Source organism: Labrus bergylta, chromosome 15 (genome assembly GCF_963930695.1).
Source record: "Labrus bergylta chromosome 15, fLabBer1.1, whole genome shotgun sequence".
Lineage (NCBI taxonomy): Eukaryota > Metazoa > Chordata > Actinopteri > Labriformes > Labridae > Labrus > Labrus bergylta.
Genome location: NC_089209.1, coordinates 12914358 through 12937690, shown reverse-complemented (window position 1 = coordinate 12937690; position 23333 = coordinate 12914358). Strand labels below are relative to the sequence as shown.

Here is a 23333-nt window from a genome sequence, read left to right as displayed (position 1 = left end):
ACAAGTATTTGGGATGGAAAAACTTGTATCAGAGCATTTACAACTCTAACACCCTCAAATGAAAAGTAAGACAGCATCTAGCTTTCACAACAGCATTGGTAAGTGGGCACTTACTAGAGCTGTCTATTAAAAACCAAGCTGCAGGGACAATGAGGCACATTCTGGCTCCACTTGCAGAAGCCATCACATGGACTAGGGAGAAGTATGGACTGATGGAGAATATCATTTTATCTCCGGAACGTTCTCAACAGGCAGTGACTCAGCCAGCCTTTTCTTTGCCAGTGTACACTTGAGGAATAAAAAGAGGCACTTCAGTGTGTCCTACAGTTATCAGTCAGGTTTCTTAAGGGAGTAGCAGCCGAAGCATAAAAAGCGCTTTCCTTATCATGTGCTATCTAGTCTTTAAAACACTCTCAATCCCAATCTTATAATAAAAAAAAAAAATCTTATTAAAAATAATGCATGGTGGATGTGTTTGTGTTTTTCTATAGTTTTTTATTTATTGATTCTAGTGGCAGCACTTTTGAGTCCAAGACTAAATTCTCCAAGGGAACAATAAAGTGTATCGTGTTTTATCATGTCATATCGTACCATATTGTATCATGTTATATAGTATCATATCATATCGTATCATATTGCATCGTGTCGTATCGTATCCTATTGTATCGTATTGTGTTGTATCGTATCGCATCATATTGTACCGTATCATATTGTATCGTGTCATATTGCATCATATTGTGTCGTATTGTATCCTATCATCGTACTATATTGTATCGTGTTATATAGTATCATATCGTATCGTGTCGTATGGGATCATATTGTATTGTATCGTATTGCATCATATCGTGTCGTATCATATTGTGTCCTACTGTATCGTATCGCATCATATCGTGTCGTATCATATCGTAATCTTCAATCTACCTGAAGGTCTATACTTTAGTCAAAATAAAAGCAGACTTGAATTCAAACGGCAAGTAAAGTACTCTCATCTTAAGACAGTAAAATGGTAAATCGAACTTGAATAGCGCTTTTCCATCGTTCTGACTACTTAAAGCCCTTGTGCACCGCTGGTCACACCTACCCATGCACACACTGATGGTAGAGGCTGTTATGTAAAGTGTCCATCAGTATTAAATAATCCATTCATAGGCCGCCTAACTATTCTGATTTTTAGATGCGAAATAATGGAATTTCAAGCATGCGATTAAAAATGTGATTATTTGCGATTATCAATTTGATCATGTGACAGGCTTTTTAACTGATTGCATGCTAAGCTATCTGTCAGTGTTCATGTGTTAATTAGTACGTTTTATCATTTCTTTTGGAAGCAACAAGAGCAATAAGGAGGAGACGTTGCTGCAGAGGAAGACAGCAGCCAGCGCACCTCCTCCCCCGAGTGAGGAGGCCATCAGCAGCTCCTCAGAGGACGACTCCGAGGAGGACCGCGACGATGACGGCTCCGTGTCCCAGCGCTCCACCCCAATCAAACTGCTAACAGAGTCCGGGGACAGCAATCGCACACAAGAGGTATGGAAACACTCATGATGAATCCACATGTTAAAAGACAAATATTCAAACCAGGGAAACATGACAAAACTATAAAAAATGAGATTAGATTTGAAATACAAATACAATGTGTGAAGATTAAAATTAAAAACAAAATCTAAATTTGTCTTACTTCATAGCCCTGTTGTTTATTAATATGACACAAAACTGTCTAGATGAGCTCCTCTGAGTCAAGCTTGTGTAATCCCCTTAAGGTACTCTGGAAAATATCATTAAAGTGAATTGTGTCTTGATGTCACTGGCTTGTATTTTTAGGTAACAAAGTATTTCCCATTCCAATTTGAGTGTGTCATACTGATCTTCTGAGTCCCCAAGAAGGAAACAATGGTTTTTCTTGTACGTCAGAAAGAGGAGTCACTGTTTACTTATTTAGACTCACTGGCCCTCACTTATCAATCTGGTGTAGAAACCAGAGCAGATTTGGGTGTAGAAATCATCGTACGACAGAGTCCACGTGGGACCTATGGAACTTGCGTATCTGGCTGATCACGGCGTACGCAAGACCGGGTGTTGATAAGTGTGGCGGCTGGAAACGATCGTCATTTAAATACCACGCCCCTATATATACAGATATAGCCGTCCTCGCTCCCAGAGTTTATGGCATAGAGATACTTAATACGGCAAAGAAGAGAAACGAGATATGACCTGAGTGACACCATAACAGAGAAAAGTAAAGAGGAATAACATTATGTTGTTTGGCAGCCTGAAATGTAGGATTGAAGAGCTTCAGAAGAAATGCGCCTGCATGGAAATCTCAACAGCGTTGTTTTTAAATATAAAAAATATATAACATCCGTGATATGTAACGTACATAATATAGGCTATAATCTAATTTTTTAAAAATACTTTTAGTTTAAAAAACCTGGTCAGACCATACGATTTCTACAATGTAGCCTAGTGTTGTGTCTCCCGGAGCGGACCGGAGGACGCCAGTCGTACCCCACCTGAAATTATCCCAGATCGTGGAGCGAGTGGCTTCCTTCATCAGTCAGCCTCAATATCAGGCACAAGTGGTGCAGGCGAACCTGCATCTGTGTCGGATAACGTCGGCTGCACTAGCAGCTCACCATTTATGAGACTTTAAAAGAGAAGAGAAACCTGAAACGTCCTGCATCACATGAATAAAGTGTTTGATCAAATGCTGTGCAATGTGCACTTCTCATCCGATTAGCCTACTTTCCAAACATAAGAATTTAACACTTACATAAAAGAAGGTCCTTACTCCGTCTTACAGCCCCCTGATTTTTTTATTCGTTATTATGTCACATGTAGTATCTGGCCTCAGGGCGTCTGCTGTGCGCAATTACGCATGTGGCACATCAGCGTATTTATTATTTTAATCTCCGGACATACCGATTAGTTATGATAATGTTGATGTTCTGTATTCTTAAATATTTCATATTTCAGAGGCTAAAAGTTGTATTTAGTATCTCTGGAAGTTTGTCTGTCCTGCTAAAGTAACTGTTTTTAGTTTTTCTGTTTTAATTTGTCTCGGTATTTTCTGCAGTGATATTCCTGTGCGCATGAACGTTTAACATGTATTTACTGAAAGTAGCCTCTCTAATCTTTAATCTTAAAAGTAAATCGATTAAACAAACAAAAAATAATCAAATAAAACACACAACTAAAGAAATCACCTGACAGCTCGCGCTGCTCCACATTATTTAAAAAGCAAAGTAGCCTACAGAGATCGTTTGAGGTGGAGCGTAATATAAAATACATTTGAGATATCTTATCTAACAGTAAATCTGGGAACCTCTATCTGTCCGTCTTAACAAGCACTGTTATAGTATGATCTAATTATTCTCCGACACAGACAGATTCGCTGCAGCGCAAGTCCACACTGAGTTGAAAACGTGCGTACACGAACTGAGACCTGCTGTTGGATTTGAGCGTACCCTCCGCTCACGTCCAAATTGATAAGTGCCGAACTTTGCGTGGAAATGACCGTACACCCATTTTTCTGCCGTACGTACATTTAATAAGTGAGGGCCAGTGAGAGAGATTTCTTTGGCAAAGGTTCAAAATGGTAAGGAGATTGTGGCTGAAATATGACATTTAAGTCATTATTCCAAATGGTTTCTCAGTCTTGCTTTTGAGATAACGAACACTTCCTCTGAGAACTATCATCTCTTATGAAAACATTTGTGTCAGAGAAAGACATGCGGTTTCTTTTCATGCTGTTTGAACTGATCAACACTGACTGAATTCAAACTGTACACACTTAAAGTTTTATTCACATACAATATAGTGCATTTCTATTCTGCATGTATCCATTCATGACTTTCTTGCTCCATGCTGCCAACACAACAAAGACATACAGTTGCAATCAAAATTATTCAACCCCATTGCAAATTAGGTTTATTGGCTAAATTTACAAACTTTCAGCTGCTTGTAATGAACAAATCAAAAAAGCACAATTTACATAGCTCAACACAACTAATAATATCAGTGGTTTCTCTAAGTTCAACACAAAATGCCACTTTTAGTGCCTGCTGCAGTCTCAAAATTATTCAACCCCTTTATGACAAGCATCTTTAGTACTTCGTAGAGCACCCTTTTGCTGTTATGACCTGCTGCAAACGTGATGCGTAGCCAGACACCAGCCTTTTGGTCGCCGGTTGAAATCCCAGTGCGGACCAAAATATGGCAGTTGGTCTTGTAGGTGGAGAGGTGCCATATTCTACATTCAAAGGTACTGAAATGGGTCTCCTCGGTCCCAAAAACACTTATGATGTTCAAAAAGTGATGCAACAGAGGGGTAAATATGACCTTACCCAACTTTATTTTAAGTGTTGCTGGTGTTTTTTGAAGGGTTGAACATTTAGAATATTCGACCTTGATATGTTGTTTCTACTATTCCCAATACACTATTGGGTTGCAGTGTTTTGCAAATCATCCCTTTCTGTTTTTATTCACTGCTGGGGTTGTACTTAAAAATTAGACTTTGGACATCTTTTTTTAAGTCTTTAAAAGGGGAAATATATGCTTTTTATTTGTGCATTTGTGTTTGCACATACACCTCATCCCACCCTGCATATCTGCCCTTTGATTGCTAGCCGCATGCAGATGCTTGTTTGTAGACATTAATGAAAGCTTAATCTTGATCAGAATACTGCTGATGGGTTCAAGGATTGCATTATGTTGGCTTTGGTTTGTTCTGCCCCATTAGCTCTCCACCTAAACTGTTTTGCTGCCTACAGCAGATGCCCGCGGAAAAATACTACAAGACAATTATATACAGACTGCAAAGGGTAACCAATAAGCTCCCTTTACAAAAATTTGGTCCATCGGCCAATTTACAGATTTAAAAATGGATAGAAATTCAGAATCTGTAAATTGCGATTGTCTCCAAAAACCCCTAATTGAGAAATCTGTCTCCACGGCAGCCAAATGCTCCACTACATTCATCAACTAGTCATTAACGGGCGCTTACTGTGGCTAGACACAAGGTTGATGAGGACACTGTGAGAAAACAAACCAAGAGTATTTCTGTCTGCCAGAAAACCTAAAAAATATGCTTGTGTAAATCATTATGAGCAACACCTTCTACTTTACACTTTTTGCAGAGTTTAAGTTTGATCGCCCAACGGAACGAGGGAAACAAATCTAGACTAAATATCTTCTTTTTTTTTTGTTTGGCTATCCGACCTTTACCTTATACTATATAGTCTTAAAAACTATTGTATATAAAAAGAGAGTGTACAGCACAGGTTTAACAGATTCCCAGACTCTTATCATCCTCGATCTATTCCAAGCCCACGGTGTCACATGTTTACTGCTCTATTGACCCAGATTTTGCCAACAGCTTTGAATAAGAGCTCATTTAGCAGCACAGGTAGGTTAGTGTGTCAAAATGGAGAAACAAGTGCAGGAAATGACATCCAGTTAGGAATGCCTTTCATAATGCATTAAGAGGTACCGATGACGTTTTGACTGTTTCGATTACTACAACTACAACAACAACAAGGATTGTTTCAAGCTATCATGAGATCTTAAGTAGTGGGGTGACTTTATCTGCTTGTGCTTTTATTTTCTCTAGTAACACATGAATAATACTTATTGACTGATTCAATATCAAGTAGACGTACAAAAATAGTTCCAAGTAAGATTCTGGTCACAGTCAAAAGTCGTTTTTTTGGCTGGTTATTTCTCCAGTCAAGCTGCTCTATCACAGGAGTTTTATGTATTTCATTGTCAGATATCATGGTAAATGGACTAGAGCTTGTATTGCTCTTTTCTTTGTCTTCTGACTACTCAAAGCACTTTTACACCGCAGGTCACACCTTCCCATTCTCACACTGATGGCAGAGGTTGCTATGTAAAGTGACCATCAGAAGTACTCATACACTAACTTAGGGTTAAGTGTCTTGCCAGTGACACATCAGACATGTGGCTGCAGGAGCTAGGGATTGAACCCCTGACCATGAGAAATTAACGAATCTACTAACTGAGCCACAGCTGCCTCCTTTGGAATTTTTTTCCACTTCAGTCTCAAGTGTTTGCTTGACAATATTTGAAGGCTTAAGAAAGTCAGGCCACTTTATTAAGACACACCCCTCCATTGTTCAAATGAATTGTCCTTGTTCCCTTTAATGACGGCACTGTTGTAAGATGTCACACAAAACTAGGCAGAATTTAAAAGGAGTTGCAGCAAACATGGGAATCCAATCTTTTCAATTCATCTTTACAAGCAACATTGCTCTATGGATTGCAATGTTGATCCTGCTGCGTCAGACATTTGTGCGTCACCACTGTAGGCCTGATTAAAATGATCAGAAAATGAATCATTTTGGATGACTACATGAAATTTAATGTCATTCTTATTTAGCCTGTGAAATATCTGCATATCATACATGTATTCAGTACTACTGAAAGCTTGATTCCAATATCACAACAATGGATGTATGGATTGTCTCAAATTTCAATATGGCCCGAGACTGTCCATAATGTTCATTATCATTTTGTTTATTGGATCACACTTCATGCAGTTCATTACTTCCTGCCCTGTGGTGTTAGGGCAAACATGTGACATTTGAGGAACTTAAGATGAATAAAAATCATATTTTTGTGCATGAAGTACGACAATTGATTCGGGAGGGGCTTTTTTGGGGGTGAATTTTTGGTTTTACAGGTTGGTTAGTAGGACTTGGTGTTACAAACCCCCACGTTTCTACACAGCAACTGACAGATAACCATTATGTGACTTTGTTGACAGTGAGACACATACTCAGTTGTGTACCTGTGCTTCTCTGTATGTCTTCGGCCTTTTTTCACGGACACCCTCAGCGGAGGCAGCTTCACTGTAGGCTAATCAGACCTGGATGTGTGTCAGCTTTATATCTGATAAGCTATTACCTACCTAAGTAAATTTGTGAAAATGTGAAGCTACTCCTTTAAATGGAAACCATTACAAAACCTGTTTATGTATCTTAAAATAATTCATTTAAGAAAATACAATTTGGATTTCTCTTCTGCAAAACAAATTCAGTTTCAACCACAGATTTTTAAATTCATTTTCAATTTCTTATCCTATGATAACTGGCAGTTTTATCAGTCAAGACTGGCTCTTGAAGTGCAGCTCAGCACATGAAAGGACAATAAGGATGCTGCAAAATTAACTGAACAGAGACTCTGTAAAGAGAAATGTCAATGCCAGCACTATTGATCTTCAGAGTTGAGGCAAAGGCTTTTCCTTTTGTTCAGTCCATCACTCTCCACTTGTGATTTATGATGTATTTTGTACGTTTTCTCTGATATATCTTCTCAATGGCCTTGAGCAATGAGTCCTTCGTGAATATTTCTGGCTGGACAGCTCGCTCACGTGTTGGGCACACACACTCTCGCTCTCATGCGTCTCATGTGGCTCCCTCTTGAGCCTGTCTCTGAGGATGGATTGCCAGAGTGGCGGAACAACACAAAACTGATAAAATATTCAAGCATCAGATCATTACTACGTTTGCCATGTTATTACACATGCTCATTTTATGTTCCCCATCAAAATCAGCATGCATGTTCACGCATGAACATGGATGGCTTTGCTTTGTTTGTGGGTGTACACATAAACAAATATTTAAGTTGTGCTCTCACGCCACGTTTAAATGTGTAAATGTAGCAGCTGGTGTATTTTCACATGCACTTTCTCTGTGTTTTGGGAATTTGTGTGTGTGTGTGTGTGTGTGTGTGTGTGTGTGTGTGTGTGTGTGTGTGTGTGTGTGTGTGTGTTCACAGCTGCACTTTCTTGGCTCTGGTCCTGGAACTCCCTCATTTGTTCTCCCTTCTGTTCAGCACAGATCAATACAAATACAGTGAAATTGAATACATTATTTTCAGCATATTTCAATGTCAAAAACTGTCAAAGAGAAAATTGCTTTTCTGCCGATCCTGTGTGTAGTGTTACATAACAGGCTTCAACCGCTCAGTTAATTAAGAGGGTAAAACTCACACCTCAAGGATTCATAATTTGTTCAAGTAATAATCCTCTTAAGATCTCTGCAAGATGTCTTTGCATAATTAGGAGCGAATATAGTTGGTGTTTTTTTAAACTCTATTTCAAATACTGATTGTGGATTGGCTGTTAAGGTCTGCACCAAGAGAATAATATCCGATGTGCGAAAACAGTGTTTAATAAACAAAATTGTAAAAGTGCATATTAGCTGTATCTCATGTGTCCACCGTCTGTTGCAATATGTTTCTACTAAATCAAAACACTTAATTTTTTTACCACTAAATTGGCACCAACTAATCTGAGGGAAGCTAATAGCTAGCTTAAAGGTCCTATATTACGCAAAATACACTTTACCATGGTTTTCTAACACTAACGTGTGTCCCTAGCCTGTCTACAAACCCCCCCCAGTTATCCTCTCCGTCTTTTGCCTGCTCCACCTTTCCGAAAAATGTGTGCTCAAACAGGCTGTTTGGAGATTTTTCCTTTGTGACATCACAAAGGAGAGTAACCCCTCCCCCAGGTGAGTGACACTCCCACAGCTAGGTGTTTGTTCTGCTCTCTGAATCGGCCTTTCCACTGTAGACAATACGCCATAGTACAAGAAAGCCAGAGCCGCCCAAACCCCTCAAGAGAGGGGCGTGGTCAGACACACCTCACTTGCATTTAAAGCTATAGACACAAAAACAGCCTGTTCTGAGCAGGGCTGAAATACAGGAGTTGTTGAAAAGAAGTATAATATGTGACCTTTAAACTTGATTTAACGGCATCAAAATAGTGTGAAAGCATGGCCGTTATAGCCTTACCTCTATCTGATAGGTAACATTCAAGCATGCAGAGTGAGGCTAATTTTTCACATTTATTGCAAAAATTATTTATGTATTGTGAGACAAAAAAAGGATCCTACACCAAAGAAGAGTTTCTTTAACACTATAGCATTACTGTAACAGAAAAGATGCCGTACAACTCCTCACCAGCAAATTCTTATTCAACCGTAGCCTGGCACATTATCACACATACAAAGTATACAAAAAAAATGTTATCGCTAAATTAATTTAAAAAAGTTGCTAATTAAACAGATTAACCAAAAATGGGCATTCAAATGTAGTGTAATTTAACTGTTCTACCATATACAATCACATCAACCATCCTGTAGAATATACATGTTCTGTTCTTAAGAATATAATTTTTGTCTGTGTGTGTTCTGCCGCATTAAGATCATGCTCAGTTGCCAAGATATCTGCGATGAAAATACCCCAAACAGCAATCTAACACCGTCCCCACGATCTCACACTGTGACACAAGGCAAGATGGATTCATGCTGTTCACATGAAATTCATAGACACGCAGATTACTCAGACCAGAATTGTTTTCCCCCCGCTCCTTATTCGTCTTCTTTTGTAGAGCACGTGTACTTGGTCCATCTGTGAAGATAACTCACAGAGATGTACCCTTTTATATGATTGGACACGAGGGTTCAAGAAAAGATGTATTCATTACTAAAGGCCTTGAAGGTGCTCATGGATTAATGTGTGTGTATATCATCAAGAAAAGAATCCTGGGCTGTGTTCAAACAGTCCTTATGCCTTAGGAATGTGTCCGTACTGAGTGAAACTACCTGTAAGTGTTAAAGAATCAGCCACGGTGATGTTAAAACTCCAGTGAGGAGATCTTAGCTGGTTATGAAAAAATGATACTGATGCATCCAAATGACCGACAAAGGCAAGCCAGACTATCAGAGAACATTATACGCCTGTTACTCCCTTCTGCAGGGTAACTGTCAGAAGAGGCAACAGCTCCCTGCCAAACATCCCTTTTTGACATTTATTCTTTAGGATTTTTTGCCTTCATATGACAGGGCAGCTATAGAGAGATTGGGCATGTGGAGAGAAAGAGTGTGGGATGACATGCATCAAATAGCATCAGGACCTGCAGTCAATCCTTCGACCAAGTTGCATCTTATAGGCTTCTAAAAGAAAGCAGGATGAGGGGCGCTGGTGGCGCAGTGGTTAGTGCGCACGCCCCATGTATGGAGGCTGTGGTCCTCAAAGCCGGCGGCCCAGGTTCAAATCCGACCTCTGGCTCCTTTCCCGCATGTCATTCCCCACTCTCTCTCCCTGATTTCAGACTCTGTCCACTGTCCTATCTCTCGAATAAAGGCACAAAAAGCCAAAAAAAACTTATGCATGAATTACATAAGATCAGCTAAGAGACAGATCAACCCTCTATGTTTACAGAAGTCACAAAAATCTGCATTTAACAGGAGCTTTATGGAAAACCGCTTCAGTGCCTACTTTGTTGTCTCTTTAATACGGGACAATCCTTTGTGTACGGTGAGAGTAAAATAAAGACCCTCGATCCCTTGTGGCAGCAACGCACATATTATCGCACCTTTCCTCGGCCGGCTCAAGATTATGAAGGCTCATGTCGCTTACAATTGAGGTCTACAATTCTCCAATTCACTTAGCAGACGCTTTTATCCAAAGCGACGTACATCAGAGAGTAAGTACAACACAAGCAAGGATCTAGAAAAAAGGGAACCATGTCAGTAAAAGAAAACGATCAGCTTTGAGTCCGATTGGACACACAGGTGCTGACAGGAAGTGACCAGAGGCAAAGCACAACATTGACGGCAGTTCTTGAGAGCTCTAATCAGTAAAGAAACCATCTTATAAGTCATCGTTATCAAACAAAAACCATCGTCACAACCATCATCATCATCAATAATATCAAGACCATCATCATTAAGTTAGTAGGTATTCATGAAAGAGCTGGGTCTTTAGCTTTTTCTAAAAGGTGCAGAGGGACTCTGCAGATCGAATGGAGTTTGGAAGTTCATTCCACCAGCGGGGGGGAACCGAGGAGAAGAGTCTAGTCAGAGACTTAGGATCCTGTTGTGAAGGTTGGATCAGACGCCTTTCATTGGCGTAGTGGGCGGGAGGGAGTGTAGACCTGGATGAGAGAGTTAAAGTAAGGAGGAGCCGTTTTTGTCGCTGCTTTGTAAGCGAGCAGCAGAGTTTTAAATTTGATGCGAGCAGTAACTGGGAGCCAGTGTAAGGAGATGAACAGCGGAGTGACATGTGCTCTTTTAGGAAGGTTGAAGACCAGTCGTGCTGCTGCATTTTGTATCATCTGCAGATCAAAGTGATTAAGAAAGATATGGGTGGTAAATTTTGGGACTTTTTCCAAAGTACCTGTTTACCTTGATGTCTTTTCTGAACACCTACTTTACCCTGAGCTGTTATTGACTCATAACCCACCTTTAATACAAAGGCTTTATTTCATAACAGTGGTACTAAATATCATGCTGGTTCCATAATCTTGGTGAACCCTTATAAAAGGATCATTTATTTAGTAAATGGAGCCATTTGTGATTAAATAATCAGTTTTGTAAGAAACGCAGCTTGTCCTGAAGAAAGAGAGCCTTTGGATATTAAGATTTTATTGTTTTTCCTTTATATCACTGCTCTCATATCGCTGTGTAACCCTGAGTAATCCTCTTTTATAATTGTATTTCCTTTTGTGTAAAATAAGTCAAGTACTCTGGTCCTTTTGGTTAATCTCCTTTTGGACTGAAGTTCTTATGTCATGATGTTTATTACCTAAACTAAGCACAAACCTATGGTCAATGAACTTTGGTTATAAATTTGTGATCTTCAAACCTGATGATTTTCTTTTCTTGAACCGGTTTGACCTTTTTTAAAATTATCTCTTGTTTATTCCGATGATTATGTCTCTACAAACCCAAAGGACACTGAGTGCAAGAACCCCAGGAGGGCACTTTCCCCTGAACATGAAACCACCTCATTAGACACCGACAATCAAATTACATTCATACATTGCCTGGATTACAACTCTGTGGGTTATCCTAATCAATGAGTCATTAGTAGAGAGAAGCCGCTAAACCTGATGACCTTGTCTGTTTGATTGGATAATTTTAGTCGCACCTGCTTTAGAAGCTAGCTGTTAGCATGCAGCTTTATCTGCTCACATGCACCTTTCTGTTATAGCCTTTAAAAAAACTTTTAAATTCATGGTTGAACTTTTGTTTAAACTTTTTTCTCTCCCTGTCACATGCATCTGTCTGTTCTTACCTTTCCCTTCCCACCTCTTCAGGAGATCCAGCACCAGCAGCAGGCAGTGAAGGAGCCATACGGACTCAATCTGGCTGAGTCTCCGGCTGCGGAAGATCTGCACATTTATCAAAGGTGATAGACCCAAAGCTGAATCATATATTTTACATGGTTTGCCATACGGTATAGTTTTTTAAAATGTCATTTAAGTTATGACTTTCAAGTAACTTCAGCAAATGATGTGTTAGTAATAGACTTACTAAGGTGAAGCTAAACTATCTAGGGAAGGCAGTTCTTCTAGATATACTGTGATGCCATTTAATAAGTAATGAAAATCTGATGCAATCTAAATCAAAGCTTAACCTCACAAAGATGATTATCTTGGGTTTTGATTGACATGGTCAAAGACAACAACGTGTTTTGAATGTGTCGTCACAAAAACATGTTGTCCATATTCTTAATAATGACAATAGAGCTACTGTAATAAAGTACACTAAACAACATTTTGCCATTAAGTAAGGCACAAAGCCATGCTGACATGCCTCACACTGAAAATGCGAAGAGTTGTTAAACATGTATTATGTTTACTATTTAAATGTAACATTCAAGCCTTCTGTGTATCCAAATAATGCTAAATACAAATTAAACAGGTATCTATATCTATAGGCTAAAGGCAAATATTCTTCAAACTGGTGAGGTATAAATCTCCACCACTTCACTATGTTGAAATAGTCTAAAAAGAAGAACCCTTTGCAGCAGGCTGTTAACGTGTGTATTTCTGCAGTAAAACTAGGCTTTTCATACATGGTGCAAATGAAGATTGCCTCGTCTCCATTGGCTTTTAAAGGACTACCCGGGGCGCTAGTGGCCTAGTGGTTAGTTTGTGCTCAACCGGTGGCTTCTTTTCCCCATGTCATTCCCCACTCTCTCTCTCTCCCTCTCCTCGATTGCAGACTCTGTCCATTATCCTGTCTCTCCAATAAAGACATAAAAAGCCCAAAAATACAACTTAAAAAGAAAAAGAAGGGGAAAAAAAAGCACTTTGCCTGCTGGCAGCAATTTAAAGACCCTATGATTGCTGCTTTGCTGTCTGTATTGTAACTGAGGGAAAGTAACTCACACACACACACACATAATAATTCTGGATATGTTTTTGTCGTCATTCATTCATAACATCTTGAGCTGGCCTTTGTTTGTTTAACCTTTTAGAGCTCTGGTTTTTTTTTTTCTTGTGCAATGAAGAATCAGAAGTCCTGAAGTGAAAGAGCAGAAGCCTTTTCTTCGGACTGTCTCTTCCCATTAAGCTGCTCCTGAAGAAGATGATGTCTTATTATTGTTGTGCACCCAATGCCCTGGACAGAAAGTTGTGGAACAAGCAGTCAGTGTCATCAGCACCCTCAGGCTGATATGGATCATTTTACAAAAAGGACATTGTAAACTCTGCCCTGCTGTGTGCATCACGCCTCTGACCGCACTGATCCGCGTCCACCTCTCCCTTCCTTCACCAGATACTTTAATTTTGTCTCTGTCCTTTTCCCTTTCATTGTGTCCTTTCTCCCCGTTTGCTCTCAACCATACTGATGAGTGAAGAGAACTCGTCCATCGCTGAAACTGAACACAACTCTCTGTTCTTTGGATGAGAACAGCACATTTGATAGAGTGTGATTCATTTAATGAAGCATTAATCGCTTTTTTCTCACCCTCAGCTGCGCTACACACTCTGAGGATTACTGCTCCAGTGTATCTTTTGGTAGCCAGTCCATGTCATGCCTCATACTAAATGTACTTTACAGAATGGACTATCAGTTTGAAATAGCACTAAATGATCCTAAAAGAAAGTCAGGTTAGACATTTAATAAACTTGTATGCTATATGCAACAAACTTCCCACGTCTACCTCGGCGGTGGTTACACATTAATTTACATTGAGAGGCACCGTGTGTAAATAGCAGGAGCTTCACATACACACACACACACACACACACACACACACACACACACACACACACACACACACACACAGCACTGATCCACCCTGTTGTAGTGTTTAAGTACTCAAAATTTGTCTTGGTCTCAAGACCACTTTTTGAATGTCTCTGTCTCTTCTCGGATTCGAGAGCATTTTTACTCTGTCTTGTCTCGGTCTAAGTCTCGGACTGGGCGGACTCCGGATTTTAAACCAAGACCGGTCAAGACCACCACTGATAAGCTAGAAAACACCCCTTTCTAAAAGAAGGAATAACTTAAAGTTAAAGTAAACCTAGTTTGATTTTTATCCCCCGGTTACGGCTGCAACTTTCCTGATGATAAGGTCTAAGTGAGTGACACGCCAGCTGCACACAAGATGAGGATTTTTCAGTGATATTTATGGTCTTGTCTTGGTATCGCCCTGCCTTGGTCTGGGTCTTGACTCTGTCTCGATCCCGAAATGTCTCGGTCTTGTCTTGGTCTCGGTCTTGACTACGACACTACCCTGCAGTCATGATGTTACACATTTCCTCTGTCTCCCTCCTGTTACGCCTCTGTTATTTGAGTTTGAGACTTAACCACATCATTGTGCCTCTGTGCGTTACACAGTGTAGAAAAGGCGTAACAGGGGCATTAATATCCCGCCTTGAACTGGCCGTGTGTAAGCAACATGAGACACTCACGTCTTGACAGAGATTTTGATGAGGAATAGAGAAGAAATGCCTGGGAAAGTGTTGAAAGATAAAAAGATAAATTCTTTCTTTTAATCACACTTTTTTTTTTTTTCTTTGATTAGTATTCTCTGGCCCGGGCTCTTCAGGTGCAATTTAAGCAAGATAATCAACTTTACTCAATCCAAATTGTATTGAACAATACTGCTAATATCCTCCTGCTGTAGCTGCAAATAAAGGGGAATGAAAGTGTTTATTATCGAGGCTGGAAGTTGGAACGGCTCCAAAGACATTGGCTGCAACAGGAGCTCCACTAATGGAGGCATTAATATTAAAAACTCAGAAGCAAGAGCCAGAGGGGAGCTCTCAACTGTTGCATATTATCGTGTCTTTGCGAGTGGAAAAATAATCCACTGAGAAATTTGAGATTTGATGATTATATTCTGTGAATATTAGCAATCTCAACCAACATGGTTGTATCATTTGTGTTTAGTGGTTTAAAAAAAAAAGGAGACATCGAGACATGTGATAGCATCCTGGGGAATAATTACACAGATAGTGTTTAACCTGTTGCTAATGACGCTTCCCATTGTGAATTGACATGTAACAGAGACAAACATGAGCAAAGCATGTGCATACAAAGTAGATTTTTGGCTTTATGGTGGAATGTTTTTCATTTTGTGTTTGTTTCTTTTCTGCAGGTTTGCACATCTGGGCCAGAGCCAGCACAGAGTGGAAAGAACTGACCACATAATCTCTGCAAACATCATCTGCTTGTGAGTAAAACATGACACATTAACCCTAAGATCACACACTGAGACAGAAAAAAAGGAAAGAGCCTCACCCCCAAGGAAAGTTAATTTTGTAGTATTTAATCCAAGCGTTTTAATAACCTCTCAACATTTCCAGTAGCCTAGTGATACATGAACACAGTTGCTCGGACTAAGTGGTCCACAAAGGATGCTCTAGCTGTGCTTTGTTTAATCTTCATCTTTTATTACCAAACACTCTTTCTTCACTTCTCGTTCCTCCCTGCTATTTCCCAGTCAGTGCAGCCCTCCCCTGACCCAGCGGGTCAGAGATGGAGTGTTGTTGTCCGCAGCCAGATTCAAAATTCAAACCACACGTGGGTTGGCAATGTGCAGCTGTACAGACGCACAAGCAATTTTTTTCCTCTTTGTATTTCTCTCTGTCTCTCTGTCTTTCTAGTTCAAACTCCCTCATACACAGACTCAAAAAGAGCATCTGGGTGATGAAATGCATTTAGCATCAAATTGAAAGAAAGCCCAATGTTAGACATTTTCAACATTTTAAAAGCTAGATTCTGCAGTGAAGATTTTTCAACAAAATTAAGCATTTTTTTTTTAATTTAAACTTTATTTATATAGATTTTCTTAAAAATGGTAATTAAGTTTTATTCTGTTAAATTTGGACAGAACCGGATGAACTGTTTTTGGTCTTTGTGCTAAGATAAGCTAACCGGTTGCTAGATGTCAAATCGAGTAGACAGATGTTGGCGCAGCATCAGTCTAACATTTTCATACAGACTCAGACTTGACCTTTTGTCTTTTTATTCTGTTCAGATTTAATCAACACTGAAACCTGCTATACCTTCAAGATGTGTAACACATTTATGGAAATAGAAGAATTATTTATAATATTTAATGTATTTTTTGTAGCAGCCAAAAGAATCCTTAGTTGTCTAATCTGGGTCCAAAAAGGAAGAAAGGCAAACAACTATCATGTTCCACTGTTCACAGGTTTACATTAAAATGATAGACCCCTTGCTCAAGAAGAAAAATTAATATTTATTTAAAACCCTGTTAGCACTATACATGCAAAGATAAAAGATTTTTAAGAGGAGGAAACAAAAGGCAGTCAAGGCTTTATTTTTAGCTTTAAAAACATATTCAGGTAGGGGTATGGACTCTGAGGTTAGAGAGAGAAGAGAGTGGGCTGGTGGAGAGGAGAGATCTGTTTGCACAAGATGTTACCGTTAAGCAGCTCTGTGAGAGGACCGTGAGCTAGAAGGTTGATGATGGCCAAACATTTCCGAGGTATATATTCAGAGGATATTTGAAGGTCACTTGAAATCTAAGAAGAGCAACGTGGCAGGCAAAGAGGATATATAAGGCAGATAAAGAGAAGCATACATAACACAGTTAATACTGATGGAGACTTTACAAAGCAGCCTCTGCCATCAGTGTTTGAATGGGTAGGTGTGACATGCGGTTTAAAAACCCTTTTTAGTAGCCAGTGGACTAGAAAGGCGCCTTAGGAGCTCAAGTCCATTTACCATTTGGATTGTACAAGAAGGCAAACAAGGGGCAGCTTTCTGCATCCTGGCCTCAGCACAAGCTAAGACTATTGTGATGGGTTTAAAATAAAAACAGAGCTAATATATAAATATATAACTGTGAGGGGTTCTCCAGGCCTGGGACAGCACTAGTGTTCCTTAGGTCAGGCTAAGCAAGACTATCTTTTATTTGCATCAATGCTGCTATGCTGTGCAGGCCCTTCCAGTCTTTCTGGGGCCTGTGCTTCTGCCTAGTGATAGTAAAGAGTGGGATGCTGCCTAGGCCTGACAGTTGCATTAATTACTCAATGCTGTATTAAAATGATAAGATGCTAATACTTGACTTGAAGGAAGGTCGGGGAAGAGGTTGTTTTTGTAAATGTCTTGGATGTTTTTACGACATATCCTTTTAGTTTTATCTATCTCTCTTTAGAGTGAACACATGGCTCTTCATGGTCCTCCTGAAACATGTTTTGAAAGAAAAAAAAAACCCACCATTTCTGATTTAATACAGGTGAAAAGTAAATACATGTCAGGAAAAGGTGGCAGACAGACATTAGCTTTTGTCGAAGTGAGAAAACCTCTGCCTCCAGCCTTACATCCTCTCGTCCATATTCAGTTTGCATATCCGCTCCACTGCTTATATTTAGTGGCACCCTGGCCACTCATTAATACATCCATCTATTGTTGTTGTCCTCATGGCAGGTCTACACGCTCCGACAGGTGTGTCTGATGTTGTGCAACAGGGCTATTCTAAGATGCTGTTACAGCATCAGAAACGTGTTTCCACTGTTAGTAGTCTGCCGCCCCCCTCTGTGCAGTTCCTCTTTTCACCCACCAGGCATAGGCAAAGCTTGGCGATTTCAGCTATATGTGAAGAGTCGCCAGGAGTCAACAGACCAAACACAAATCATTTCTGAACCCTTAGTTAACCCCCTCTATTATGATTAACTGAAATATATATCCTGCTGTGCCTTTTTTCAGTGTATTCAGTATCAATAAATGGAATTAAGGTATACCGTTTTTTTAAGGCTTTAGGGATTTAATTTCAACTCAGGTGCATTTCCCCCAAAATCCATTATCACAAAACATATTATTCTGATATGTGTAGAGCGTGTAATCCCCCGATTAGACAAAAGTGCATCAACATTAGTTCCACCTCACTGTGTATTATGTAAGCTTCAAATACAGTAAGAATAGACTCCATGCTTACAATTCACCTGTTTTTGATTTTAAACTATTGTAAGTCTTTTCTTTAAACCTCACAGAGCCAAAAGAAAAGCTTTGAATATCATGCCATGTCTCAGACGTTGATAACTCGGAAATGGTCTTGGAGGTTATGCACTAATTAATTAGTTGATACAGAATTCTGTTGAATTTTATCTGGTTATGACACAGACTGCGAGAACATTGATTGTATCTCTATTTATTGTTGATGCCTGTTACAGCTGCCACCAGGTCAGTGTCAGATGAGGCGATTATCAACATGATTCTTAACAGAGACTTTTAGGGCTTCCACACTTGCAGAAATCTTGTGGAAAAAAATGTATATGTGAGCTGTATATGTGAACGCAAATTTTTCGCTATGAGTTTCTCCGGCCAGACCCCGAGTATTTTTCCACAGCAAGTCCGAGTGGGCTGATGTGAGAACGCAGCAGGATATTCTCCGGAGGATTCCCCCCTCGAGCCGATGGGAGGAGGAGTGACGATTCAATACTGTTACTGCCGCATGGTGCATAGAGTTTCTGCACGCTTTGTCGACTGGGGTCACCAAGATCAACACAATCTAAAAGTTCCTCAGATTAGCTTTAACGTTTTTCTGCCTATACCTCTCACTGCGTCACATTGACTGTTATTTCTTGAAGTAATGAGGGATTACCTTGTAATGCCTGTGTATTAGAACTGAATAGTTCCTGCGAAAAGAATGCATCTCGGGCCAATTGACATCTTTTCTATCACAGGTGAACAGGCTAAAGGAGAAGTAGCCAGCATGCCAAGGCTCTGAATATTAACTAAATAATGATAAAAGGTACTGTACTACCAAGGCGATGATGAGAGAAGAAAAAGTAGTTGATCATGAAGCCTGATGTAAATCTGTGTATTACTATGTCACAGAGATTCCTATGGTGGAGTCGTTCACTCATTGTCAGCGCATGTGTAGAGCTGTGTATTATTTTTTTATTTTAAAATACAATTTTAACCTGATTCAGATGATTGATACACACCTATACAAATAGCACAACAAGGGTTAAGAGTTATTTCTCTAGTAAAGGTGTCAGCATCTGAGTGTGCTTTGGTTTAAAGTTGGGTCCTTGGATCCCAGTATACATGCAAGATGTTTTCATTATAGCATCAGTTAAATTACCATTAAACTCTCGGTTGAAGACTCCCTGATGACATGTACTGAGATTCTAATGAATCCTTTGTGTCTATGATCCAACCAGTAATCAAGGAGGTGTGTTTCCACTTCTGCCATGTGTCTGAGCAGCCTCTCACTGGGGCCTCAGCTGCTGTTGAACCAGCTGTCTAAGTAGATGACCTGACGAGCATGTGGATGATAATCCACTCTTAAAATGATGACACATGCAGAAGAGTCTAGTTTCCTTGAAAAATATGAGTAATTCTGCTTTAAAAAGGCCTATCTCTGCCATCCTCGTGTTGCTTCCATTAGCGGGGCCCTTAATCATCGGCCTCTCAGGCGGATTTTCACAAGTGCTCTTGATTGGATTAAAACATTTATCTGGTTAAGGGTTTTTTTTTCATCATCTTGGGCCCACTGAATATAGTAACAACGTGACTCGTCTAAAATACGGTTTCAATACATCCATTCTTTGAACGTTCTTCTGTCTGTTTTCTTTTTTTTTTTCTTCCCTCTCAGAGAGCCGGTGTCCTGCTTCCCCGGGGACAGCATCTACGCCGTTTCCCTTCCACAGGTGGACCGAGACAGCCGCAACGAGTTCGAGAGCAATGTGATGACAGGCCAGGGCCAAGTGAGGGTGCTATGCAGGGAGGACATGTTGATGTACAGGGAGTACGTCAAGAACAGATACATGTGACACTCCCACAGAAAAGCAAGAACTGGATCTCTGTTACTAAATCGAGATGATATGCTGCACATTATTACATCTTTATGACTTCATTTGACTTTTAGCATTTTGTTTGTAGCTACAACATGAAGCAAGCTGATCCAAAATGAGAATAAACGACCTTTATATTCTTTTTTTTGTAAACTATGCAGATGGACTTTTTTCTGTTTCAGTTGCTCCGAATGTTGTCTTTAGTCTATTTAGTCAAATAAGCTAACTCCATTTTTTTTCTCCTTGGATTAAATTTTAATCACAACACTTTTAAGAAAGTAAATTAAACCTTTTGTTCATTTTGAACATGTGAACTGATGTCAATCTTTTTGACTCTGAAATATTAGGAATCTTAAATGTTCAATCATATATTTTTTTTTTATTAACCATTTTTTGTTTTAAAAGCTGTGACAGGAGTATGCATGTCTTTTTAAATGTACAAACCCGTTAAGAGCAACAGTTTTTCTACTCTTACTTTTCTTTTTTAAGCTTAGTCATTTCATTTTTAAAATTGTCTTATTATTCTTTAGATAAAAATCAAAGCGGAATTCTCTGTCCAGACTAAACACGTCACTGATGCCCTGATATTGAGGATTTGATCAAACTGCAATCCTTGTTTATACACATGCAGATTTATTTTCTTTTTTTTTTTTAAATGCATATCTGATATGTCGGCTGATCATTTTGTGAAGCAGTTGTAAATTAAACTTTAATTTATTAAAAATGATTGCGTTTGCTTAAACTGAATGCACCTCATCTTCATGCCCTTTTCTACACTGTGAGGAGAGACTCTTTTTATTCTGCTCTCATGTCCGTGCTCTTTTCTTCTTTTATGTATTTTGTTCATGCATAAAGAGAAAATGAACATTGCTCTTTTCACTCAGCCTCTGCAATTGTTCTTTGTCCCTCCCACTCTCCTCTGCTGTCTTGTTTCTTGTTCCCTTGTCACCCATTGTGCACCCTGTCTATCACGCTCACTATTTTCTCCCTCCTCTCACTCGCCCTTTTTGTGCTCGGCACTCAGCTACAGGTGTTAAAAATGCAAAAATGTGATAAAGACTGCGTGACTTGTTAAACACGCACACAAACCCACCCACACACACGGACACAAACACACTTTCTGTCAGCATTCTGATTGACCAGTGGCATCTGCGTCTTTGCCTCGTGAGCCTGTGAACGGGCGGGGGCATAAAAGGGGAGGTGAGGTTGGGAAGAGGAGGTGGTTGCTCCAGCATGTGATGAGAAATACGCAGTGGAATTAAAAACACTTCAAGATGTATACCCAATTTGATGAAACAGGAGTTGGGGGGGGGGGGGGACGGACTGACGGACGGACGGACGATGAAACGTGTGTCATCCATGAATATGTGTTGGGTTTTCTTTTCAAACCCTGAAGCACAATCATGATAATTGGAGTGCTGTGGGGATGTTCAGAGTGCACAGCAGATATCTAGAACTCCATCTTGTAATAACACATCACACCTATCGCCATCCCCTCTCCGTGATCCTTAGTTTCCCTCCCCATTCAAAGCCTCTCATTCGACTCGGAAAGGCTTCTTGAACAATTGATAACAACTCTAGTGAAGAGTATGGTTCAAATCAGGCTGCTTTTCATCTTACACAGGATGCTTTCATTTGGTGCTCAAGGTTCCTCACAAGGTCAAATATTTGAAAGTATGCTTTCCAGCTAACCATATCTTTAAATTATGCGTCTTCATTTCTTCACTCTGAGTTAGTAGGTTGCTATGGTTAGTATTATGCTCACACTTGCATTGCATGCTTACACTTTTTTTGATGCTTCAGTAAGGATGTTTTCTCGACAATGAATACAATCGTGACAGCACAGTTGTGACCATTATACACATTTTCATGATTCAGCTTTGTTCTCTGTAAAGTGCACATTGCACCTAATTTTCATGGGTTCAAGCAGGTAGTATATTTTATATATTTTATGTATATTTAGTTGGACTGTCAAACGCTGGGACACAGATCCATCATTGTCGCTGACTTCCTCTGCGGAAACGTCTCCTCCTTATTGCTCTTGTTGCTGCCAAAGCAAACAGCCAAAATGTTAATATGTACTAATATTAACACTGGAAGATAGGTTAGCATGCATTTAGTTATCATTAGAGCTGTCAAACAGTTTTATTTTACCAGGAGCGGTGAAACAGTCAAATGTTTGATGTCATTAGGTGACTATTACATTTGACTCGTCTACTGAGCTGTTCAGGAGTTTTTTTAAAGTGAAATGAGACTTTTTAAGATGCAGCAATGTCATTCTTTTCCACCACTGTGACTACAGGGAGACACTATGGAGGCTTATCCACGATGCGCCTAAAGGGACAAAATAGCATGCGATTAATAGCAATTAAAAAAAAAAAAAAATGCATTAATTTCAGGACTAGATGTCTGTAAAATTAGGTAGGACCAGCAGAGAACACTGGCAATAGAAGCGGAAGAAGGCGAAGTTCTCCAAGGTGAAAGAATACATTTATTCGAAGATTTTGAATCAAATGTTTATCAGATTCTCACATAAGGAGATGAAAAGTGTTATCTGGACAAGGACAAACAAAACATTTTCCCGACAATTTCCTTGGCAAGCCTTTGGACTGCACCAGAACTCCAAAAGTTTCCCATTTCTGACATCAAGAGATTTTCAGGGAATTCTTAATTCTTCTGTAAGGAAGGTAAAACTTCCATGGATCTAATTGTTATGCAAATCAAACAAAAATGTTGAATTGCATTGAAATAAGTGAAATATGGAGACCTAGCCAACACCTTTTAATCTTTGTCATGTTCTCCAAACCATTCTTGAGTATTAATTACAGACTGGAAGGTCACATTATCATGTTGAAAGAGGCCACTACCATCTGGGACTACCGTTTCCATGAAGGTGATAAACTTTGTGTGCAACAATATGAGGTAGGTGTCAAATCTTAAAATACCATCCGCATGATGGCCCAAAACCTTGATTTCCTTGTTGGAAAATGCCCCAGAGAATCACATTGCATGCAACAACTTGTTTTCTTACCATTGTGCATTCTTGTGCCACCTCTTGGCCAGCTAAACAATATGCAGCAACATGAAAACAAACACACTGATTCTTCAGACCAGGCCTTCCATTGGTTCATTATCCAGCTCTGAAACTTGTATGTCTGTTGTTGGCTCTATTGGTACCGCTCGCATTGGCTCTAACCTCATCTCTATGCGCAGATTGTGCATTTCAGTCCAGAGTCCT

General features: G+C 39.7%; 1 protein-coding gene across 1 annotated transcript in view; it reads left to right on the top strand.

Annotated features, from left to right (window-relative positions):
* The window catches only part of fig4a (FIG4 phosphoinositide 5-phosphatase a), a 60737-nt gene extending 39895 nt beyond the window's left edge, over positions 1–20842 (top strand). The window contains exons 21-24 of the mRNA XM_020632878.3: positions 1329–1527; positions 12128–12219; positions 15424–15498; positions 19897–20842. Coding sequence (XP_020488534.1) covers positions 1329–1527; positions 12128–12219; positions 15424–15498; positions 19897–20074 — 544 coding nt within the window. The 3' untranslated portion in view covers positions 20075–20842. The remainder of the gene's footprint in view (positions 1–1328; positions 1528–12127; positions 12220–15423; positions 15499–19896) is intronic.
* The last annotated feature ends 2491 nt before the right edge of the window (positions 20843–23333 follow it).